The sequence below is a fragment of the Hydractinia symbiolongicarpus genome, chromosome 1 (genome assembly GCF_029227915.1).
Source record: "Hydractinia symbiolongicarpus strain clone_291-10 chromosome 1, HSymV2.1, whole genome shotgun sequence".
In the NCBI taxonomy this organism is placed as follows: Eukaryota; Metazoa; Cnidaria; class Hydrozoa; order Anthoathecata; family Hydractiniidae; genus Hydractinia; species Hydractinia symbiolongicarpus.
In genome coordinates, this window is record NC_079875.1 from 7,559,470 (window position 1) to 7,580,794 (window position 21,325).

The following is a 21,325-nucleotide window of genomic DNA, read 5'->3' on the forward strand; positions in this document are numbered from 1 at the left end:
TTCCACTTTTCTTACCGGTTCCTTTATTTCGTTTTTTTACTTCTCATCATCTGCCAAATCTTCAATGTTTGTCTTCGTTGTTTTCAAAAAAACTTTTATAGATTTTCCCTCCATATTTGTTTACATCGAGCATTTGTTTACTTTTTACAAATAAATTATGCCGTTGCTAGGCTTAGCATGCATAATTTACAGAAATTGTGTGCATGCTTCAAATATGGTAGCTTTCGAAATTGTTGAGAAGATCAAGAAGGTTGAAATAAATGTACTGAAGCAAGATGTTAAGGTAAGGACTTTTCTTTTTCTTCCAAACATTCTGGTCTGTGTGTACAATGTTTGAAAGGCCTTCTTAGTCTTCTTGAAAGGTTCGTTGAGCTGAAACAAATGAAAATGAGTTTGTTAAGCATGTTTAGTAGGCTTAAAAGATGTGTTGTGTTATGATCTCAGCCGATGACCATAAGCAGAGCGGGAGATATGATACCGTACAAGCCGGAGCATGTCGGATATAACATCTCCCCTTGCGAAAGTTTCCATGGCTGTTAGAATAGCTCCACAATTATTCTTTTCCTCTTCAGTTAAGGTTAAAGAGTCATAATTTTTTCTAGTTTCTTCAGTGAAAGCGTATCTAAGCATGGGACATTGAAATTCCGCTGGGTTTTTTCTTAATCCTGTCACGACTGTAAAGTCCTCCCACCGTGATTTCCATATTTTAAAGGCTGCGTATCTGTCTATGGATAGATCCAAAATGGGTGGGGACCATAAGTTTTGCAAATCAGCCATAAAGTAAATAATAATAAGGATTACTTTTGAAGATACAAATAACCCTTTTTATCATCATGATGTGGTGTTAGTGCAATACCTTGCTGTCCACACTGCATCTGTAATAGGAATCAGTTTTTTCGGTTCTCTGACACAACAGTTGTCAATTAAGATATCAGTTAGTTGAGGTTTATTGATTAGTGAATTATGGTACCTATATGTTTACCAATGGTAATATTTTTATGGCGCTTGAAAGCAGCACATACATTAGGCCAATATGTCAATGGTTCACGTAACAGTTTCTGTATTTTATATGCTTCGATTGGAAATCTGTCTCCAAATAAAACACAAGGAAGACAGTATGCACCATCTTGACTCAGAGCATAACACAACTAAATGACTTAAGCCAGTAACAACAAAAACTTCTAAATTTCTCTTTAGAAAGTCACATCACATTCGTCAAGATTTTTTATGAAATTATAAATTGCTTCAGGACCAGGACCTTTACATTGGTCACTATATCGGGTAAGGTCCCACTCATTTATTAAGCAAATTGCAACAGAATTTATCTGCTTTTGATGTGGATTCTAAGAAAAATGAAGGAAATTAGAAGGCTGTGGGAACAAAAGGATACAGGGAAAGTAAAATTAGCAGGGGGAGTAAATAAAAGTAAATAAAAACTTGGCTAGCATTGGAAGTAGAAATAGAAACCGTTATACTATTTTTAGAATCATAGGTAGTGAAAATGTGTATTAAATTAGTACAGTGTAGTCAACAAATTGTTTTGTACAGACATATTTGTACTTCAGGTAATCCAAGTGTATCGCTCCAATTTGTGCTCCAAAATGATAGCTTTGCTTTTATCACTAGCAAAACCCACAGTTTCAATTTTATTTTAATTTTATTTTCCTTACAAAAATTCCCTTTTTAAGGTAGAGGTTGGTCCTTTACTCTTAGGTCTAATGACTTTGCTCTCCAGGGATCTGTCTTGATTTATCACATTTTCAACATGTGCCAGGGTGAGCTGCTTTTCATTGAACAATCCTTCAATGGTATCGTAAAAGTCTTAAGTAATAAATGGGTTGCTGATGACAGATTTGCATGCAGCAAAGTCATGTTGGCTTTCTTTTTGGTTAGCTTGTTCCTTTTCATAAATTTACTCTTTCCAGGGTGATTATTTTTCATGTTATGTAGCATGGATCTTAACAATTTTTTTCCATTATAAGGAATGAATCTAAGATTGCTTGCGAAATTGCTTTCCTCTGTGGGGTTCAATGCACTCTTCCGTCCTGTAGTAAAAGTACTTTTTCCTCAGCTTTTTTTTTAATCTTTGTTGTAGAACCCCCTTAAACATACCCTATTTTTTAGCAGTTGGGCGTATTTGGCGTATTTGGCTGCATGCTGATATCTCTGCTAATCATCTTTTATGTCAGCTTTATTTCATCATTTTCCCGTTATAGCTTTTTTCTTCCGTATTTTATGAGGAGACATGACTGACAGAAGCTATAAAAAAGTCATTCAAATAGATTATTTGCCAATCAAACAATTCATAAAAACAAGCACAAAAAAAATTGGAAATATTTACAAAATTGATTCTATAGCCAAGGGTTACGAACTGTGTCGATGATAAACAATTAGTTTTTTGACCTAAAATGAATTATCCCTATAGATCCCTATAGATTACTTTTCAACCATTCAATTTACAAGGAACATGAAGACAGACAACTAAGTATACTGCGAGCAAGTTTTGGCTTACTTTTGGCGGCTTTTTTATGTTCTGAACTCGAAATCAAAACATTGATTTTTCCAACATATACATATAAACAAGCTCTCTCCAATGTTTTTTAGTTAATATTATTCCAGCAAATAATAAAGAAATATGGTAAAATCAATATCAAAACATCAGAGTAGGCTTTCACCGATTTATCCATGATTTGAATAAAGAAAAAGGTTATATAAAGGCCTAGCATTTATAAAAGACTCAGCAACTATTTGGCCACCTTAAGAAAACACTACTTATACACTGATAACTGCAGAATTAAGATAAATCTTTTTAAGCACATTTAAAATTAAATCCACAGGAGAATCAAAACAAAGTAGAATAGAGTGCAGATCTCAAACAATTACGCTTTCAACACAAATCTTGTGGGTGTTTGGGAAACCTTATTTTGATTTTTTTAATTTCATATTGGGACATGTTTAATTTAATTCACCAAACAGGAAATATATTTAATCTGTAATAATCCAATTTGTTACAGTGTCAAAGCAGTATATTTGTGTACTAAAATTTAAACGTTTATCATTAAAAAACTGTTTAAATTTGAAACACGGTATTTTATATATATGATATGATATATAAATATGGTATTTATCTTGTTCTAAATTTGGTCTATTAATCATTGTTTTCCTTAGTATTTTTTGATGTGCACCTCTTAGTTATAACATATATTAGTTACAAAAAAAAAATTTTTTTTCACAAAACCTGTCCTTTAATAATTGTTTCTTATAAAACGTCTAGAAATGTTAATTAGCCTACCAATTTGGACTTTGACTTTGCATCTTTTTTTCTTACATTTTATGTTTTGCAGTTGACTGAATAAATTTTTTAGCCAATCGTAAGCCTTTTGTAGTATCGTTATGTATGTTAATGGCTACAAAATAATAATAATAAAAGAAGAAGAAATTTTAGTATTGTATGAAACTATTTTACTTTTGTTATGCCAATAAAAGTAAGATCCAGGGGTGTTTTGTGCAGGGTCTTTTTCATGCATCTATGTTAAATTTAATCATATATAAAAAAGCATTTTTTATATAAATACACATCTATATTCCATTTTTCTTTTTATTAATTTGCTACTCATGTTTTGAAAAAGTTTTCGTTTATATACATTTTTTATATTAATTTGTTTTTTTTCAAAAAGATGAGATGGGTAAGCTCATTTTTGATACATTTTTATTACAATTAGTAGTTGTGTTATTTATTTGTGTGATTTAGACTCAACTTTTTTTGAACACATAATTTTTAAAGAATTTAGTATGCATTATAAAGAAATTGATATAGGAAAGCTTTTTCTAAAAATAATGTATTGTATAATAGTTCACAACAATATTAGAAGTCCATCTCATCAATTGTTTTTTTTAAAAAACCCACTGTATTTTCATTTATTCCTAATTTTAATTAAGTTAATGCTATCGTAGCTTTGCAAGCTTCTGCCTTGATTGGATAAATAACAAAGTAGAGACTTTAAGTTTTTGGTATGCAAAAAACATTGGATTGGAAAGACTAGACTTTACAAAATAGAAAATTAAAATCCAGTACTCACATGGGCGCAGATATGTGAAGATTTAAAATATATTTTATTTAATCTTTCTAGGTGATATTTTTTAGGTCTGTTAGTAGTTTTAAGAATAACCATGATGTTAATATCATATTTTTGTGAATTTTAGATTATAAATAAACATGAAAAACCTAGTATTGCTAGAAAATCTTATTGCAGATACTGCTATTAAGGATGCAAATATGTTAGCATGTGACAATATGAATGATGTCATATATATTGCTACAAGCACAACAGTTACTGGCTACCATACCGTTGATAAACAAGTAAGTCTTTTAAAGACACTAGAGTGTTGTTGGTGTACTCCTTTGTTTCGAATACTTTATTTACATAGTGGACAATCTCGAACACCTATTAGACCTATAAGTTTTTTTAAATTATAGGAACTTGGACCGTTCGCAAAAGTTTTTTTAACATCTTGATAGTTTCTAGTTAATATCTATGCTCTTAACATTTTTAATTTTGACTTATAGTTCCGATAGGTACGAATTATCAAAATACAGTAATATTTCTTTTTTACTTTGAAAAGAAGTCAAAGATCAGAAGTTGTTTTTTAGGCTTTAATTTTTTCTCACTTATAATAATCAGGTCTGATATACTATGGATGTTTCATTATTTGTCAAATCAAGTGTTCATGACAATTGATTGGCCCAACACCCCCTGCTTGAAATAGAGAGAGCTAGGTGTAGAAAACTTTTAAATTATTGATGGTTTAATTACGAAAAGATATGTAATAAAACTTTGTTAAAAAATTGTTAACAAATCTAGAAAAATTGTTTAAAGAAAAATGTTTGAATTATCGACGTCTCAATGTTCGGGATTACACTGAAAACTACCAACTAAGTTTTGTACTACACCAGGGTGTAATCCAGCGTTTCCAGTAGCCATAAAATTTTCAATAAGAGCTTATCCTGAATTTCCAACTTTGTTAGAGGAAACTAACTAACTATATCTACTCCAAAAGATTTGACTTATAACCCATTTGATATAAATCATTATATTATTACTTTGAACCACCTTGATACAATTCCTATTTGGGATATGCAGCTGCTTTTTTAGATTTCTGGATTACGCCCTGTACACAATAAATTGTACCGCAACTACAATTGCACGAATCAATCCCTCATACTTCTATCACCCACACGGCCTGAGCAAACATGATTGTTCATGCTTTGGTAAGAACGTAACCAGAGATCAAAAAACTCCAAAAACTAATTTTAAATGTTGAGTAGACAGCAACATATTTTATTAAAATTTCGGATTACATCCGAGATCTTATTAAAACGGACGGTCTTTTTCTTCTTCTTCTTCTTCTTCACTGATTTTTTAACCGATTGCCGTAACGTCACAACTTTTAAAGTCTGACCTGGCCCTGCGTCCTAGCTCTTCCGTACATATCGCAAGTATTCACAAAATTGAGAAGGAATGAAGACTGTATTTCGAATTTAATATTGTTATAGACTGGTGTTTTAGTATTATTTAATTTGCTATGCTAGATATGTTTTTAACAGGCGGATTTTGTTTAAATAAACCAAGCCCTAGGGGTTAAAGTACGAGTCGTTTCTTTTGAGGGACCGAGTTCGTCATATTGATTTTACTCCAGCTTGTTCACCAATCTGCAAAGCGAAGTGTTTTGAAGTGAAGAGAAATATTTGGTTGGGTTAGTATAGTTATTTAACTGCCTAAATTTCAGTTTAGTTCTATCAACGATATTCTCTTCATTGGGTCTATGTTTTCACATGTTAAAATGAAAATATCATCATGTTTGCTAGCCATGCATAAATCTAAAACAAACCAATTTTAAGATTTTAGCTATACAAACGTAGATTTCAAGACAGCATCCTGCTGAAACCTAGCTTTATTTATTCTTATTATTTTAAAGCTTGGTACATTACTATTTATTTTTATGCTGGGGTTGTTGCTCTTTAGCTACCTCTGACTGGAAAGCAGAAGTAGCCAAATGCAGTTCGGCTAGCTGTAACAAAATTCTCAATCAATATTTCTTATGACAAATGCAGTTAGTAGGTAGCAACACCTTTTACTACTGTCATGAAAACTTACTCCGCAAAATAAAATTGGTGGAGAATTTGTTTTGTTGCACGGGTAACGTCTCAGGCTGTTTCCTGTGTTTTTATTTAAACTGAAGTTGCAATAAAGTTTTTTTGGAAAAGGGTATTACGCCTATACACTTGCGCAACACCGTTTGCCTGTACTAAACACTCAGCCCATTGTTAGCAACAGATTGTTTCCTGTTGTTTTGTTTAAATTGAAGATGTGATAAGTTTTTTACATATAGTAGTATTACGCCTAAACAGTTTACCTGTTCTAAACGCTCAGTCCAATATTAACGACAGGCTGTTTCCTGTGTTTCTGAAGTTGCGATAAAGTTTTTTTTGAAAAAGGTTATTGTACCTATATGGATGAGCAACATTGTTTGTCTGTACTAAGCACTTAGACAAGAGTAATATTTATGTTTGAGATTTCAGCGGGAACATTCTTCAAAAAATAAAAAAAGGCTGGTCAACTGTTTTTGCTATGACATGGTAGCAAGGCATTGCAAACTGTGTTTTTATTTCAGCTAAAGTTGTGGAAAGTTATTTTTTGAAAAATATATCACACCGAAAACACCATAATGTTGTGCGCCTATTTTTTGAAAAATATATTACACTGGAAACACCATAATGTTCTGCGCCTTGTCAATTTACAACATACTACACTAAAGTGCCCCACTTAAATGTGTGGTACAGTTTACGGTTTTTAATAATTGCTCTTCCTGGTGTTGAACCCCAGGTAACACAGTTGCTTGTGGCTTAACCTGGTGTTTCGATGGCGGTCCCTGACTAGTCTAAATATTAATGCCATGGAATCACATTTTGGATTTAGTCTATTTTGTTAATTCTAAACTGATGAACGTAGTCATAACCTTTTTGTTACTTTCTCCAACTTCTATTTATTTTTTATTGTTTTTAAAATTAGTGGGATCCAATTTTTGGTCAAATCTTAGATATCTTAAATTTCATAACATTTTTAGTCATGTTGCAGGTATAATAAAACATTTCAGAAATATCCTTACACCACAAACAATAATATTTAATAAGTTGATATGCTAAAACCTCTTCCTTTCTTTCTTACGAATGTTAAGTATAGCATAGTATTGTTAAGTATTAATTTTCACAGATTACATTTTGTACACTCAGGGAGACCTTAATTCTAATATAATTAAAATTTTTTAAAGATCTACAGTAAGTTGCGTCACGGTAATGTATTGTTGAGAAAACATATTTCATAGAGAAGGGGGTGACCAACAAAAAAAGGTGTACGTGTAGTTATACACTAGAAAAGTTTAAAGATATACTAATAACATTGAAATAATTTCAAAACTAGGTCGCAATAAGTCAAAAATTAAAACCTTAAAAGATCCAAGCAATTTGTTTGGTTGGCAACTGGCAAATGGCGTGTTAATAGGATTGGATCCCACTCTTTCACATGGTCGCTGCAACCAGAAGAAATGTTTCCACAATGATCTGATTCTGAAGTCTGATTTACGTGCATTTTTTTACCGCTTTGGGCTATTTAACATATGACTCTCGCATTGTCTGCTAACAGTAACACATTAGTTTGTTCTAGCCTAGGTATATATAGGAAACAAAATTCCACACGAAAAAGAATCCGAAATCTTTTAGCCTGCAAGGGCTTTTCATTAATTAATTAATATGCTTTTTATTTCTTTCAGCTAGAAAACTTCATATCCTTGGTAGAGCATGATTATTTAGAAGCAAATGGGAAAGAAAAAATCAAAAGTTTGCATTATCTTTTTGACCAAGAAAGTGTTTGTATTTCGACAACTAAAGGTGACTTACTGCTATGGCAACCAGAAATGAACAATATTGAATGTGTTGGAAGTGTTGATGCAGGTTTCACATGCGCACAATGGAGTCCAGATCACGAATTACTTGTACTCACAACAGGTAGTTGTTTTTCCTTTTTGTAAATTTGCATCAGATATAATTTTTTAAAGGATTTAGATCAAATTAATTTGCTTTCACAGAGCTAAAAGCAAATCTCTTTAGAGAAACTCCATAGAAACATTTATAATAAAAACTGTAACTTGCCCTAGGAAATTAAAAAGTTATAAATCATTAGATGAGGTTTTATTATGGACACCATATCTAACTCCAGATGATTTCACCCTAACTAATTTGATCTTTAGGAAATGACACGTTTGTTTTGATGACAAAAGATTTTGATGCAATATGTGAGCATAACCAACACTCTCAAGAGTTTGGGGAAGGTATGTGTTTCTGCTTGTGGCTTATTAATGTTTAAGAAGTATTCTCTGTACAAACACTGACACCATAGTATTTTCCACAGTAAAGCATGGTATGGTAATTCTATAGAATCAGCTATTTATTATTATAAAATGTGATGATTTGATTGGTTTATGGCTTTTTTTAACAGGGCTTTGTATGGAGCCTGACTAATTAAAATTAATAAAATAGTCATTTAAAAACATTTTATTTAAAAAAATTTCTATAGGACCAAAAATATATACTTAAAACTGTCTTTTTCTTTCAATTCACATAAACAATGATTTAAATTTGTTTTGTGAATGTTTCGATATACGATGCTTATGTTATGTCCATTTTTCTTTTAAGTCGCTGAAAAATATGTCTTATATGCGAATCGACAAATTAAACAACACAACGTCAAGATAGATAGATAGATGTGCATATTTTACATGGCTAGCCTCACAAATATTGAGGAATATACCCTGTCTATTATTTCCAGGAGGGGCCATGGCCAGATGGAGAGCCCTAGAGTATTTAATGCTCATTTTGAGCTAAGCAGACCCAATTATGGCCCGCGTTCTACTAGACAACTGGCAACATCCAACGGGAAGATGGCACACTGTACGCAGTGTGCCATCTTCTTAATTTCCCCTTACATGGCTTGGGTTAACCCGGGGCTATGGTAACATTCACTCGCCCATGTTGAATCGCCGCCAAGAGGAATCGAATCCCGGTCTCCTGCACAGAGTACAAGAGCTATAACCACTAATCTACGGCACCTCAAAGACTTTAATTTAACGTCAATAGCTTAATTCAAATTTACGAAGCCATTACAATGTACTTATTACTTAAAACAGTTGAAAATAAATCATTATGTATTGACGGGCAACATCAAAATTTAAGTTATGATTCTCTTTTCCAATGTACTCCTGCCTGAGTGGATTTTTGTTTTGTGAAGTTAAAAAAGTTTAAAATTGAATTTGAAAAGTATCAAAATCGAACATGCTGTTTTTTCTTCCCTGGTGACTTCAAAATGTTTACATAATAAAAAATTACATCAAAAAACATGAAATGCAGTTCAGTAATAAAACAGATACTGGTTTTCATGTTGTTCTGCAAAGTACAACATGATCAAGGTAACAGACCTCACTTTCAATCTCAGGATTTGCATTTCCCAGTACAACATTATAATCTGTTATGTATCCATTTAAGAATACTTTGAATTTTGAAAATGCAAAGATTGTTTTCTTAGCAATGCCTGTTAATGTTGGTTGGGGTAAAAAGGAAACTCAATTCCATGGATCAGAAGGAAAAGAGGCAGCTCAACAAAAAGAAAACAAGGTTCAAAAGCAATTGTCTTATATGTTATGTGCACAAAAGATGCTAGTGTGTTCTGTTTATTAAATTTTTGTTACTGTTAAAAATAAACTCTTTTTTTTTTCAGGTATCTCAAATATTGTCTTTAGACGACAAAAGAACAGAAGTATCTTGGCGTGGGGATGGGCAGTATTTCTGTATATCATCTGTCAATAGAAATGAAGGTACTTATGGCCAATAAGGTTAAAATAACTTTTAGTTAACATCAAAGTTTTCTTTCTTTTTGCAACGTAGGAATCAATTCTTCTTTTTGTTGACTTGTTTATTAGTCCCTGATATCTCTGTGCTGACCATATTGCAGAGGTGTGTGGTCTAGTTAAACCACAGTTTGAATATATTTTTGTTTCTTAGACCGAAGGTATGTTAGGATATATGATCGTGATGGTACCCTCCAAGCTACAAATGAAGTTTTGGAAGGACTGGAAAATTTTATTTCTTGGAGGTACAATGAGATTTTTGTGGCATAAACATAACTTTGCAAAGAAATTTAATCAGCGTTTCTCTTAGATTTACAACTTTTGTGCTTGCTTGTTTCATTTTCAGACCTTCTGGTAACTTAATTGCAACGTCTCAACAGAAGCCGAATAAACACGATATTATTTTCTTAGAAAAGAACGGATTACAACATGGTGAATTTACATTACCGTATAACAAAGACCAAAAAGTTGTAAGTTTACAAATTTATTTTTTTGTAAAATATCTATTTTAGTCGGTTGCAAAGGCTAAAGTTATCAGAACTAACAGGAATTCTAAAGCCTGAGGAATTTAAGAACGTTTTATTGTAATAAATGTGTGCCATAACCATTTCTTTGCAGCTAGCTTGGTACTAAATATGCTGTCATACGTATTGTACAAATTAATTTTTGTACTTTGTGTTTTAACCAATGTGGAATTTTCTTTGAAGGCATGTATCGTTTTAACAAATCTTTGAAATAAAAATGTGAACTCTAGTTATATAAAACATGTTCAATTATACAGTGCTTTAATTTTTTGTTTGCTTTTTAGATTGTTGAAATGAGTTGGAATATGGATTCTGATGTATTTACATTGATATTGAGAGACACAGTGTCTGGAATGTTCTCTGGTAAGTCTGTTTATTAAGAATATGTTTCAAATGTGTTTTATATTTTTAGTCATTTTTCCATGTTTCTGTTTTTTACTACTAAGTGCTTTTCATTTTGTCTAATTCTTCTTTCTATGCCGCTTTGTAATAATTTTTGTTTGCAGTAACCCTAACAAAATATTGACTACCCTAAATATTTCGCTTGGTAAAATTGGAAAACTGGGGACAAAGATTTTTCAATAAAACTCACCAATGTCCAACCCTTAGCTTAAGCAATGATAGCCCTGTCAGTCACAGGTTTAGTGCTTATCCTCGTGTATTTTTTTCTTTTATGTTAGGAATGATTTGTTTGTTTTTAAGATGACCAAAAACATTTTTGCCAACTGACCATAATTCTATTTTGTAACTTAGGTTAGGGCAAACAAATAATTATTTAAGCCCTATCAGATGTTATTAGTCATGTGCTGAAGTTTGATATCTGATACCTCACTCATGGACTAAAATTTTTATGGTGGACATTCCTTTTTTGAAGATTTAAATGTTTGTCAATTTCTTTCAGTTCAACTTTGGACAGTTAATAATTATCATTGGTATTTAAAACAAGAAATAAATACAGGTGACTCACAACCTTGTGTCACTTGGGACCCAGAAGATAGCTACAAACTTCATATATTAAAATCAGGTATTATAAATACTTACATTTTGGTCTTATATCAATCTGTCTACCAACTTGTGTTTTTCAAGCTTTTTGCTAACATGTAATTTCAATTTTATTTTTCTGATAATAATATTTTCCATGTGCTCAAAATGGTTCCACTGCAGCTTTTTTTCAGCCATCCATCATGTTAACAGGCAAACGATGCAGGAAGTACTGATGTGGAAAATATGTACAATGGGAGAACTCTCAGCAATTTTTTCCACAAGCCAACAAATAGTTTCTACCATAGTAGCTGTGCGCTTTACTCCACCTGATCCAAAAATTTCAAGTCCCTTGTAAAAATTCTCTCTAATTTGAATTTTATATGTAGTTTTACCATGAACCATAAACTGGTCATTATGATACCGTCATGTTTTGAATTCAGAACCCTTCCTTTAATGTTTGCGTAAAACAAGTTGCTGTGAAACTTGTTTTACGAAGAGTTTTAAAGAGTTAAGTTAGTCAAGAGACTTCTCATAAAGCAAGCTAAAGCTTAAGTATAAAGTTTTTTTGAACTTAAAATAGGAAGATTTAATTAAAAAAAAGAAACGCGTTGCTTCATTTATTTTTAATCTGCAGTGTGACCAAAATTAAAAAACCCATCTTTCAATAATTCGAATCTCTCTCTAATTCAAATTTTAGTCTTTCCCAATGGGATTCAAAATAAAAAGAAATAGAGGGAGAGAGAGAGTTAACTATAATTTATTCAATACGGTAGCTGGATCACTATTTTGTGCTAAAAATACATGAAATAGAGTTACCATCTAATGCATGTAATATGTATGTTGGATGAACCTGTCATTTTGGGAAAATCTACTCATTTAAGCAACCTTCTGAAATCAGAGTATGTTTTGCGTTGATGAGATTCTCACTACGCGGTAAAGAGTTGTTTTTTCCCTTTTTCAGATGGTATTTACATGCAACATATTTATAAATATGACATCATTCAAAGCATGGGAGAAGACCACTTGTCCATGGTGGCTGTTATTGATGGAAGTAGGTTTTATTTATCATTCTTTTTTTTAATGTTTTTATTATGGTTACGCAGGACGAATTTTTGGACATAAAATCTTGTCATTCAAGAAATCGTTTAAACGAAAAGTATTTATATTAAAAAATTATAGATTTTGTATCCTCTGTTGCTGATTTTTTTTACTGCATTGTTTCGTTGACCAGCTTAATTTTTTTCATAAATTAAATTCAATCTTGTATAGTTATTAAGTACAGGTAACAAAATATTAAAATAACCAAACACACAGTTCATTAAAAAAATTTTTTTTTTGTAGTGAAATTATTGCTTACACCGTTTAAGAAAATGATCCTTCCACCACCCATGGCTGCACATACTATCAATCTAGACTGTTCAATAAACCTTGTTGCATTTGGTGTTGACACAACCAGACACGACATTATCACACAAGTCTCTGATAGCAGCTTTTATCTTATGAAATACACCGAAGAGAATGCTTACGACAAGCCGATCAAACTGCAATCTCGTGACGAGTTAATGTCATGCTGTTTAAGGTGTATAGTCTGGCTAAAAGAAAATCTTATCGCCGCACTTGTGGATGACACAGAGGGGAATTATGTTCTCTTTTTGAGTCTTTCTGAGGAAAACAGCAAAGTTTGTTTAAATATTAGGTGAGATGTAATAATGGTATGAAAGCCTTATGGGCATTTTTTAGGTGTTCTTGCTGTTAGTTATGTCATGGTCTTATCATTGTGTATACTTTGAACCAAATACTCTTCGAAATAACATACAGAGAAGTGTAGCAACGAAATCTTTGACGGGAGTAATGCTCTTCTTAAATCTAGACAAAGAATCGCCAAAATCATCAGCTTCTGTGGTGATATTAGATTTATTTTCTGATTATACCAAAATGATCTTGTGTTTTAGTTCTAAACTGCGAGTGACTGAAAACCTCATTATGTTGTTTCGAAGTGAAGATTCTCAACAATGCCTTTTAGCACAAGATTGGCGAGGGCACATCTTAAGAATAAATCAAGGTAGTGGAACTTCCAATTTCGTTCATTTTTTTTGTTGTCTGCAATGACTAATTCAGTAAGGATTCGAATACTTCTCATACTGACTTTACGTGATGTAGTGGGGATGCTTGTACGTAACTGTACACGTCAGTAATGGAAATTTTTAAAAAAGCATCCAGTGGAAAACAAGGTAAAAAAGTGATCTCTGAATGTATGCTAATCGTAAATGTGTGTGTAACATAGTTCTGTTTTCATCTTAGAGTCATACACTGTCACCGATTGCTCGCTTCCACAAGGTTGCTCTCGTGTAGCGTGCACAAAATTTAATGGCGAAGATATAGCTTTTGGTTTGACAAAGCATCATCGTTTGTTCATGAATAAAAAAGAGGTACATCTACGAGGACATGCATTTCCGTAATGCTTAAGTGTGGGTTTCATTTGATACTTCTTTGTCTGTGTTTTTTAGATAGCTAGCAATTGTACATCGTTTTTATTGCACGAGGAGTTTCTTTTGCTAACAACACATAGTCACACATTGAGGAGTGTTTACCTTAATTCACTTGCGAAAGGTGAGTTTTATAGATTATAAAAATATTTTACTTTGTTTAACATTTTTGTAAATAAAAAAGGGGTTATGTATTAATTGAGACAAGGAAAACAATTAAAACATGTTCTTCTTTATAGCTATTAGCTAATCATCCAATTTTGACATTTCAAGAAAACATAGGATGGTGGTATAAGCATTCAAGTTCGGCTTTGTTTAGTTTTATGACATCCAAAGAATTGAAAGCGATTTAATTGTTTCGAGATTAATCACCAATTGAATATTTGGACATTTTCTTGTCATTTTTAGTCACAAAGCTGGATGATGAATGCACGTATTGTGTTGATGAAGCTGTTCGACGTGTTGAGAGAGGTTCAAAACTTGTCACTGCCGTACATCAAGGAACAGCAGTCGTGTTGCAGGTAACTCCACATTCTAACTTTACTGTACTTGTTATTGTGCCTCTTTCTTTAAGTCTAAGCAAGCAGTTACCACCTATTTATTTTTTAATTTTTTTGAAGTACGAAGTGTTGTTTTGTGCATCCCTTGTCAACTTGATAAACCCTCCCAACTTGCTCTTCCCAATTTGTTTCTCCCAAAGGGGTGTTTGTTTGACCACTTACTTTTTTTATCTAAACTTCAAGGTACAGCAGGATCGACATTGACAACATTGAAATTTGAAACTACATGTTTTTAAGTAGCTTTTAACACTAGTGATGATGTGAAATAAAAAACCCAGGTAAACCGTTTACTAAAAAAAAGTCAGGTATTGAATCATAACTTTTTTTCGTAGATGCCACGTGGTAATTTGGAATGTATTCATCCACGTGCATTAGTTGTTAGTTGCCTGCAGAAGTTATTAAACAAGTATGCAGTCCATATTTATTTTAACCAACCTGTATTTTTGTCCTATAAAAAGTAACATTCTTTTGCTGTTGACTATGTCAGACTTCAAAAAAAGTCTTCAAATTATTTTTTGGTAAAGTTAAAGTATCTTACTGTGAATTTGATTTTTTTTTTATTTCGGCATAAAATTTTTATTTCAAATACGCTGCTTTTTTGGTGCATGCATTGTGCTCCTACATTTCTGGTGTATAATTTGAACACAAAAGTTGTCTTTTTCCAATGTTGAAAACTTTATTTAGTTTGAATTATGAGAAAGCGTTTGAAGTGATGAGACGGAATCGAATTAATTTGAATCTAATCTATGATCACAACCCCAAGGTTAGTTTTGACTTTTATTATTAACAGCCTGTTTATGGTTCGGATAAGGTATGCTTATCGGAATAACGTATGCTTATCGAAAAACGTATGCTTATCGGATAATGTATGTTTTTCGAATAACGTATGCTTATCACATAACATATGTTTTTCGAATAACGTATGCTTATCAAAAAACTTATGCTTATCGGATAACATATGTTTTTCGAATAACGTATGCTTATTGCATAACGTATGTTTTTCGAATAACGTATGCTTATCGAAAAACGTATTCTTATCGGATAACGTATGTTTTTCGAATAACGTATGCTTATCGCATAACGTATGTTTTTTGAATAACGTATGCTTATCGGATAATGTAAGTTTTTCAAATAACGTAGGCTTGTCAAATAACGTATGCTTATCGAAATAACATATGTTTTTCAGAATAACGTATCCTTATTGGAATGACGTATGCTTTGGAAATAACAAGTCACCATTACATGACTATAATTTTTGTTATGTCAAGTGTGTGATACGAATATCAAAGTAAATTAAAATGAGTGTGATGTAATATTCTTCTCTGTTTCGCCAATTTATAAAATTGGAAATTAGTTTCTTTAACAGCGACTTTTATAGACTTCTCGTTTCGAGTATAACTATGTTAAGGAGAGACGTGGAAAAAATATGTGAAAAAAAAACAAAGCGAAATTATTGTTTTCTAACTTAATTAAACATTTTCCAAACAAGGACAGATATTTTGCAATTCACTCTATTACCGGCTCGTTTGGAATTAAAATTCGCTTCAGACAAAAAAGTAGCTGTCCTAGCGTTACTATGTCGCAATTTTAATAAAAATGTGCATATTATAATAAATATTTCATTCCGCATTTTGTGGTCATTCCTGTGGTTATTCACAAACTTTAATTCCATAAACTTTTTTTTTTAATTAATTTCTACTCTTAGGATGCTTAAAATAAGCGACTTCTCTTATTTATTTTAGCTTTTTCTGGAAAACGTGAATAAGTTTATCAAAGACATTCCTACCATAAATTACTTGAATTTGTTTTTAGCTGACTTAACGTAAGTTTTTACAATCTACTAGATTTCTTTGATTGCAAACAAAATGTGTTTCTTTTTAAGTTTTGTTTTCTTTGTTATGTACAGACCCGAAAATGTTTGCTTTGCTTGCGTGTGTTCTCTGTTATGTACAGGCCTGAAGATGTTCGCTCTACTTGTGTTTGTTCTCTGTTATGTACAGGCCCAAGATGTTTGCTCTACTTGTGTTTGTTCTCTGTTATGTGCAGGCCCGAAGATGTTTGCTCTACTTCTGTTTTTTCTCTGTTATGTACAGACTTGAAGACGTTTGCTTCACTTATGTTATTTCTCTGTTATGTACAGGCCCGAAGATGTGTGCTCCACGTTATATTTTCCTTTCTATCAACATGGAGAAGTTGCAACTGATGCGTAAGTAATATTGTATTAATGTCTTTAGTTTTTAGAATGACAAAAGATCTGCGTAAACATGTCACGTCTAGTCAATGATATAAGTGTTTTGAAATTATAGCTGTATATGTTGGTATATACAAAGTGTATCCTAGCACAATTAAAACTTTTTGTTAAGCTGTGCAAGAACCACAGTCTGTAAACTAAACCTAATATGTTAATACTCTTTTATGCTGGTAAAGGTTTAAAAGCTCTATTACAAGGGCACCAAACAGTTAAATATCGTTATTCTCTTTTGCTATTTTTTGCTATTTTTTAGTAATCGAAAAAAGACTTCTTCCACCAAAGTAGACATAGTTTGTCAGGCTGTAAGAGATGCTATTGAGCGGTCTGGTAATGAGAAGTAAGTTATATATTTTTTGGACATTTTAGAAACTCACAATTCACCGTATTTGTAGATTTAAAATCTTTACCACCAGACTATTCAGATTAATAAATGAGATAGTAATGTCAATAGATTTGCTTCTCTCCACCTTCCCCTCTTTCAAATCAGCATCCGTTATCAGTAAAATAAAATATGGCGCCCGGGCAGTCATTTGATTGCAAAAAAGACCTTTTTCAGTATCCATTTTGCTCCGCGAAATATGCATGCGAAAATGCAGAATAACATGAAAACGAGAAGGAAAGGAGGGGACAGTAAAGAGTTTTTGACATCAAGAATACAAAAAAGGTAGATTTTTTATCACATTTTCACAAGTATTTTTTCCAGGGTTGTAGCTATAGCTTAGCTGCATGAGTAAAAGTATAAAATAATATACTTTTTCTTATAAGAATTTAAATGTAAACGTACTTAATGTTTGTCAATATCTCAGTCTAAATGTTCTTAAAAACCAGGTCCTTTGTCCAGATATTTTGTTTTTCGTTTACATGAAATAGGATACATACCAGCAACATCACCATTTGGTAAAGAGCTTGAAATTTCACGTTTGTTTGGAACAAGTGAGTCAGCCAACTAGCTAAGCTACTCATATATTCAAAGCTAGCTAATACCTTGTTCATTTAACACCAAGAATAATAAACAAAAAGCATTAGAACGGCCCAATGATATATGCTATTATCCCATATTATCAGCAAATGTTAATAACAGTCTGTATGTCAAATTAATGTGGCAATGAAAAGCCCTTGCAGGCTAAAAGATTCGGATTCTTATTCATGTGCAAGTTTGTTCCCTATGCCTAGGTCGCCAGTAGCCTGTTTTGTACAGAACTTTTACAATGTTGTTCCGTTTTTTGAAAAATGTACAAAAAAGTGATTTGTGAAAATTAATACTTTAACAACACCGCCATACACTTAACATTCATAAGAACGAAACGAAGACTTTTTAGCATATCAATTTATTACATATTATTGCTTGTGGTGTAGCGATATTTTGGAAATGTTTTATTAAACCTGCGACATGACTAAAATCTTTATCAAGTTTAAGATATCTAAGATTTGACCATAAAGTTGGATCCTACAAGTTTAAAAACAAAAAAAGAAATAGAAGTAGGCGAAAGAAACAAAAAGGTTTAATTAACAATAGAGACTAAATCCAAAATGGCATTCCGTGGTATTAACATTTAGGCAAGGCGGGCAACCTGGAGTCGAAACGCTGGGTTAAGCCACAAGTAGCTGTGTTACCTGGTTTTGAACGCCTGAAAGAGCGATTAATAAGAAATGTAAACTGTGCCGCTGTATAATATTTAAAAAAAAAATAACTTTTCACAATTTTAGCTAAAATAAAAACAGTTTACTGTTGGCCAACCTTTTTATTTTTCAGAGAATGTTCACGCTAAAAGTTAAAAAATAAATATTACTCTGGGCTGAGGGATTCATAAAGGCAAACAATGATACATATCCATATAGGCATAATACCCTTTTTTGCAAAAACACTTTATTGCAACTTTTAAATTAAAACACGGGAGAAACAGCCTGTCTTTACCCTGTCCAGCTAAAAAAAATCACTCAGCAATTCTATTTTGCAGAGTAAGTTTTCATGACACTAATAAAAGGTGTCGCTACCTACTAACTGCATTTAGCATAAGAAATATTGATTAAGAATTTTGTTGTAGCTAGCCAAACTGCATTTGGCTACTTTTACTCTTCAGCCAGAAGTAGCTAAAGAGCTAGCTAGAAGAGAGCCACAATCCCAACATAAAAATAAATAATAATAAACCAAACTTTAAAGTAATCAAAATAAATATGGCTAGCTACAGCTAACTGGCTTCAGCAGGATGCTGCATTGAAATCTACGTTAGCTAGCTAAAATCTTGAAATTGGTTTGTTTCAGATTTACACATGCCTAGAAAACGTGATGATATTTTCATTTTAACATGTGAAAACATAGACACAATGAAGAGAATATCTTAAACGTTGATAGAACTGAGATTTAGGGAGTTAAATAATTATACTAACCCAATCAAATATTCTAATTCGCAGCACGACTCGTACCTTAAGCCTTAGAGCTCGGTTTAGTTGAACAAAATCCGCCTGGTTAAAAACATAACTGGAAACGAAAATTTGGGAAGAAGTATCTAGCATAGCTCATCAAATAATATTAAAATAACAGTCTATAACAATATTTGTGATCAAATTCGTAACGCGTCTTCATTCTTTTCCCAACTTAACGAATTTCAAGATACGCACACAGCTGGAGTAGCGCTGGGACGCGGGGTCAGGTCGGAATTCAAATGTCGTGACGTTACAGCAATTGGTTAAAAAATCGGTCATAGAAGAAAAAGAAGAAAAAGACCGCCCGTTTTAATAAGATCTCGTATGTAATCCGAAATCTTAAATATAGGAAGTAAACAAACCATATCTGGACTTCTTTACTGCAAACCTAAAATTTGCTCATAACTAATCTCATTTTCATGTTATTCGGTATTTTGGTATGTATATTCCGCGGAACGAAAATGGATATGGAAATAGGTCTATTAGAACTAATAGGAGACTAATATCTCATTAAAAACATTAATTTCTTTCTTTGTCGTATTTTTCAATAATTTCTTGACGCCTAATTCTTGAATTTAAACAATGAGGAAGAATGACGAGGGACTAACAAACACAACCCGATTGGTAAATTTTAATTTTTCTTGCTCATACGAAGTGAAGACGCCTCTCTAGAAACACACTATATTTGTCCTGCAAGTGTTTGCGGAGGTTTCATGGTGAGAGTTATCTTCTTACCTTCTTTTCTAAGTTGAAAATTTATTTAGATATTTTCTCGCATTATTAACAACCTATGCAAAACAGTCATCACCCGATCTAGAAATGGTATTAATGAAAATAAAACACTTAAAAGGTAATTTAACAAATTATTTTTAAATAAACATAAATTATTTTCTCTCTCTTTATAAAACAGCGTTATGATAGTATTATTTGGTGCCCTTGTAATTAGCAAAGATATTGATAGGGGCTGCTTAAGGAATATGGGATTCATGTTTACAGATTGTCGTTCCATACTTTTAAATCTATAACATACATTGGCTGGCATAAATAAGTAACAAAACGTCGTTGAGGATTCCATCCTAAAAGCTGTCTATTTACATTACTCGTTACTATATACATTTAAAGTGCACCCGACTGGAAACTCAAATTTTCAAGCTTATGATCACAAGTTGACAGCGCTACCACTACACTGTCTTCATACATCTTATTCGTGTGCAGTCTAGTTTTCTAGTTGCCCAAGGAATAATGCAGTTAAGGATGCAAGTTAACCCTTCGACTTCTTCATTTCGTTTTTTAATGGTTGCAGCAAATGTTACCAAGGTTAGAATTTTAACTAGACGTAAAAGAAGTTATGTTTTCTTCTTTTTTTTTACCAGATCATCCATCAAACGAAAACAACAGTGTCTCTTATGATAAGGCGTTAAATTACATTTTATATCTCATCGATGTAAATCAACTGTTTGATATAGCCCTTGGTCTGTATGATTTCAAGATTGTTTTGATGGTGGCAGAGAGATCCCAAAAGGTTAGTAACTAGTTTTGATGGTGACGGAGAGATCTCAAAAGCTTAATAATTAAGATCTGCACATTCGGTCAGCAAGTTACTCTCTATGATTGGATATGTTAAACATGCAATTAGAATTGTCAGACGAGAGTTTCAAAATCATCACAAAAGCAATTGCAAAATATAAAAATTTGAAAGAACGATTTCAATTTTTGTGATAAAGGATTTTCAGACATCTGCAAGCTTATCCTGTGCGCAGTGGGTCAGCCAATAAAACTTTTGTATCATTGGCAAATAATCATGGAATCTTTGCTGGACATACCGAAATGTTTAAAACAAACCACGGTTCTTCATCCTTTTACATATCATCTTATATTATTCAGCTTTTAGTGGCGTGATTTTTAAATATTCTGGCAGATATAGGTGGTTTTAAATAAAAGTCTTAGTTGAAGGACCAATCAAATTGTTGTAAATTTTATTCCACTTGTTTTAGGATCCAAAAGAATACCTTCCTTTTTTAAATAACTTTCGCAACATGGAAACAAATTATCAGCACTACTCAATCGATAAATATTTGAAGAAGTATCAGAAAGCATTAGTTTCACTTGTTAAATGTATGTACACCTATGTCGCTATTT

General features: G+C 32.3%; 1 protein-coding gene across 3 annotated transcripts in view; it reads left to right on the forward strand.

Annotated features, from left to right (window-relative positions):
• The window catches only part of LOC130635625 (elongator complex protein 1-like), a 30,970-nt gene that overhangs the window by 4,847 nt on the left and 4,798 nt on the right, over window positions 1–21,325 (forward strand). The window contains exons 2-24 of one of the 3 annotated variants that reach the window (XM_057445015.1): window positions 4,204–4,360; window positions 7,828–8,062; window positions 8,305–8,385; window positions 9,636–9,724; window positions 9,828–9,924; window positions 10,112–10,202; window positions 10,304–10,427; window positions 10,766–10,844; window positions 11,383–11,505; window positions 12,427–12,516; window positions 12,807–13,161; window positions 13,418–13,527; window positions 13,767–13,894; window positions 13,973–14,075; window positions 14,360–14,472; window positions 14,844–14,917; window positions 15,196–15,274; window positions 16,254–16,333; window positions 16,652–16,717; window positions 17,016–17,099; window positions 19,951–20,036; window positions 20,560–20,708; window positions 21,181–21,301. In XM_057445015.1, the coding sequence (XP_057300998.1) occupies window positions 4,217–4,360; window positions 7,828–8,062; window positions 8,305–8,385; window positions 9,636–9,724; window positions 9,828–9,924; window positions 10,112–10,202; window positions 10,304–10,427; window positions 10,766–10,844; window positions 11,383–11,505; window positions 12,427–12,516; window positions 12,807–13,161; window positions 13,418–13,527; window positions 13,767–13,894; window positions 13,973–14,075; window positions 14,360–14,472; window positions 14,844–14,917; window positions 15,196–15,274; window positions 16,254–16,333; window positions 16,652–16,717; window positions 17,016–17,099; window positions 19,951–20,036; window positions 20,560–20,708; window positions 21,181–21,301 (2,701 nt within the window). In that variant the 5' untranslated portion in view covers window positions 4,204–4,216. Of the gene's footprint in view, window positions 1–4,203; window positions 4,361–7,827; window positions 8,063–8,304; window positions 8,386–9,635; window positions 9,725–9,827; window positions 9,925–10,111; window positions 10,203–10,303; window positions 10,428–10,765; window positions 10,845–11,382; window positions 11,506–12,426; window positions 12,517–12,806; window positions 13,162–13,417; window positions 13,528–13,766; window positions 13,895–13,972; window positions 14,076–14,359; window positions 14,473–14,843; window positions 14,918–15,195; window positions 15,275–16,253; window positions 16,334–16,651; window positions 16,718–17,015; window positions 17,100–19,950; window positions 20,037–20,559; window positions 20,709–21,180; window positions 21,302–21,325 lie in introns of those variants that run through there. The other 2 variants (XM_057445022.1, XM_057445030.1) reach the window with 2 other exon arrangements.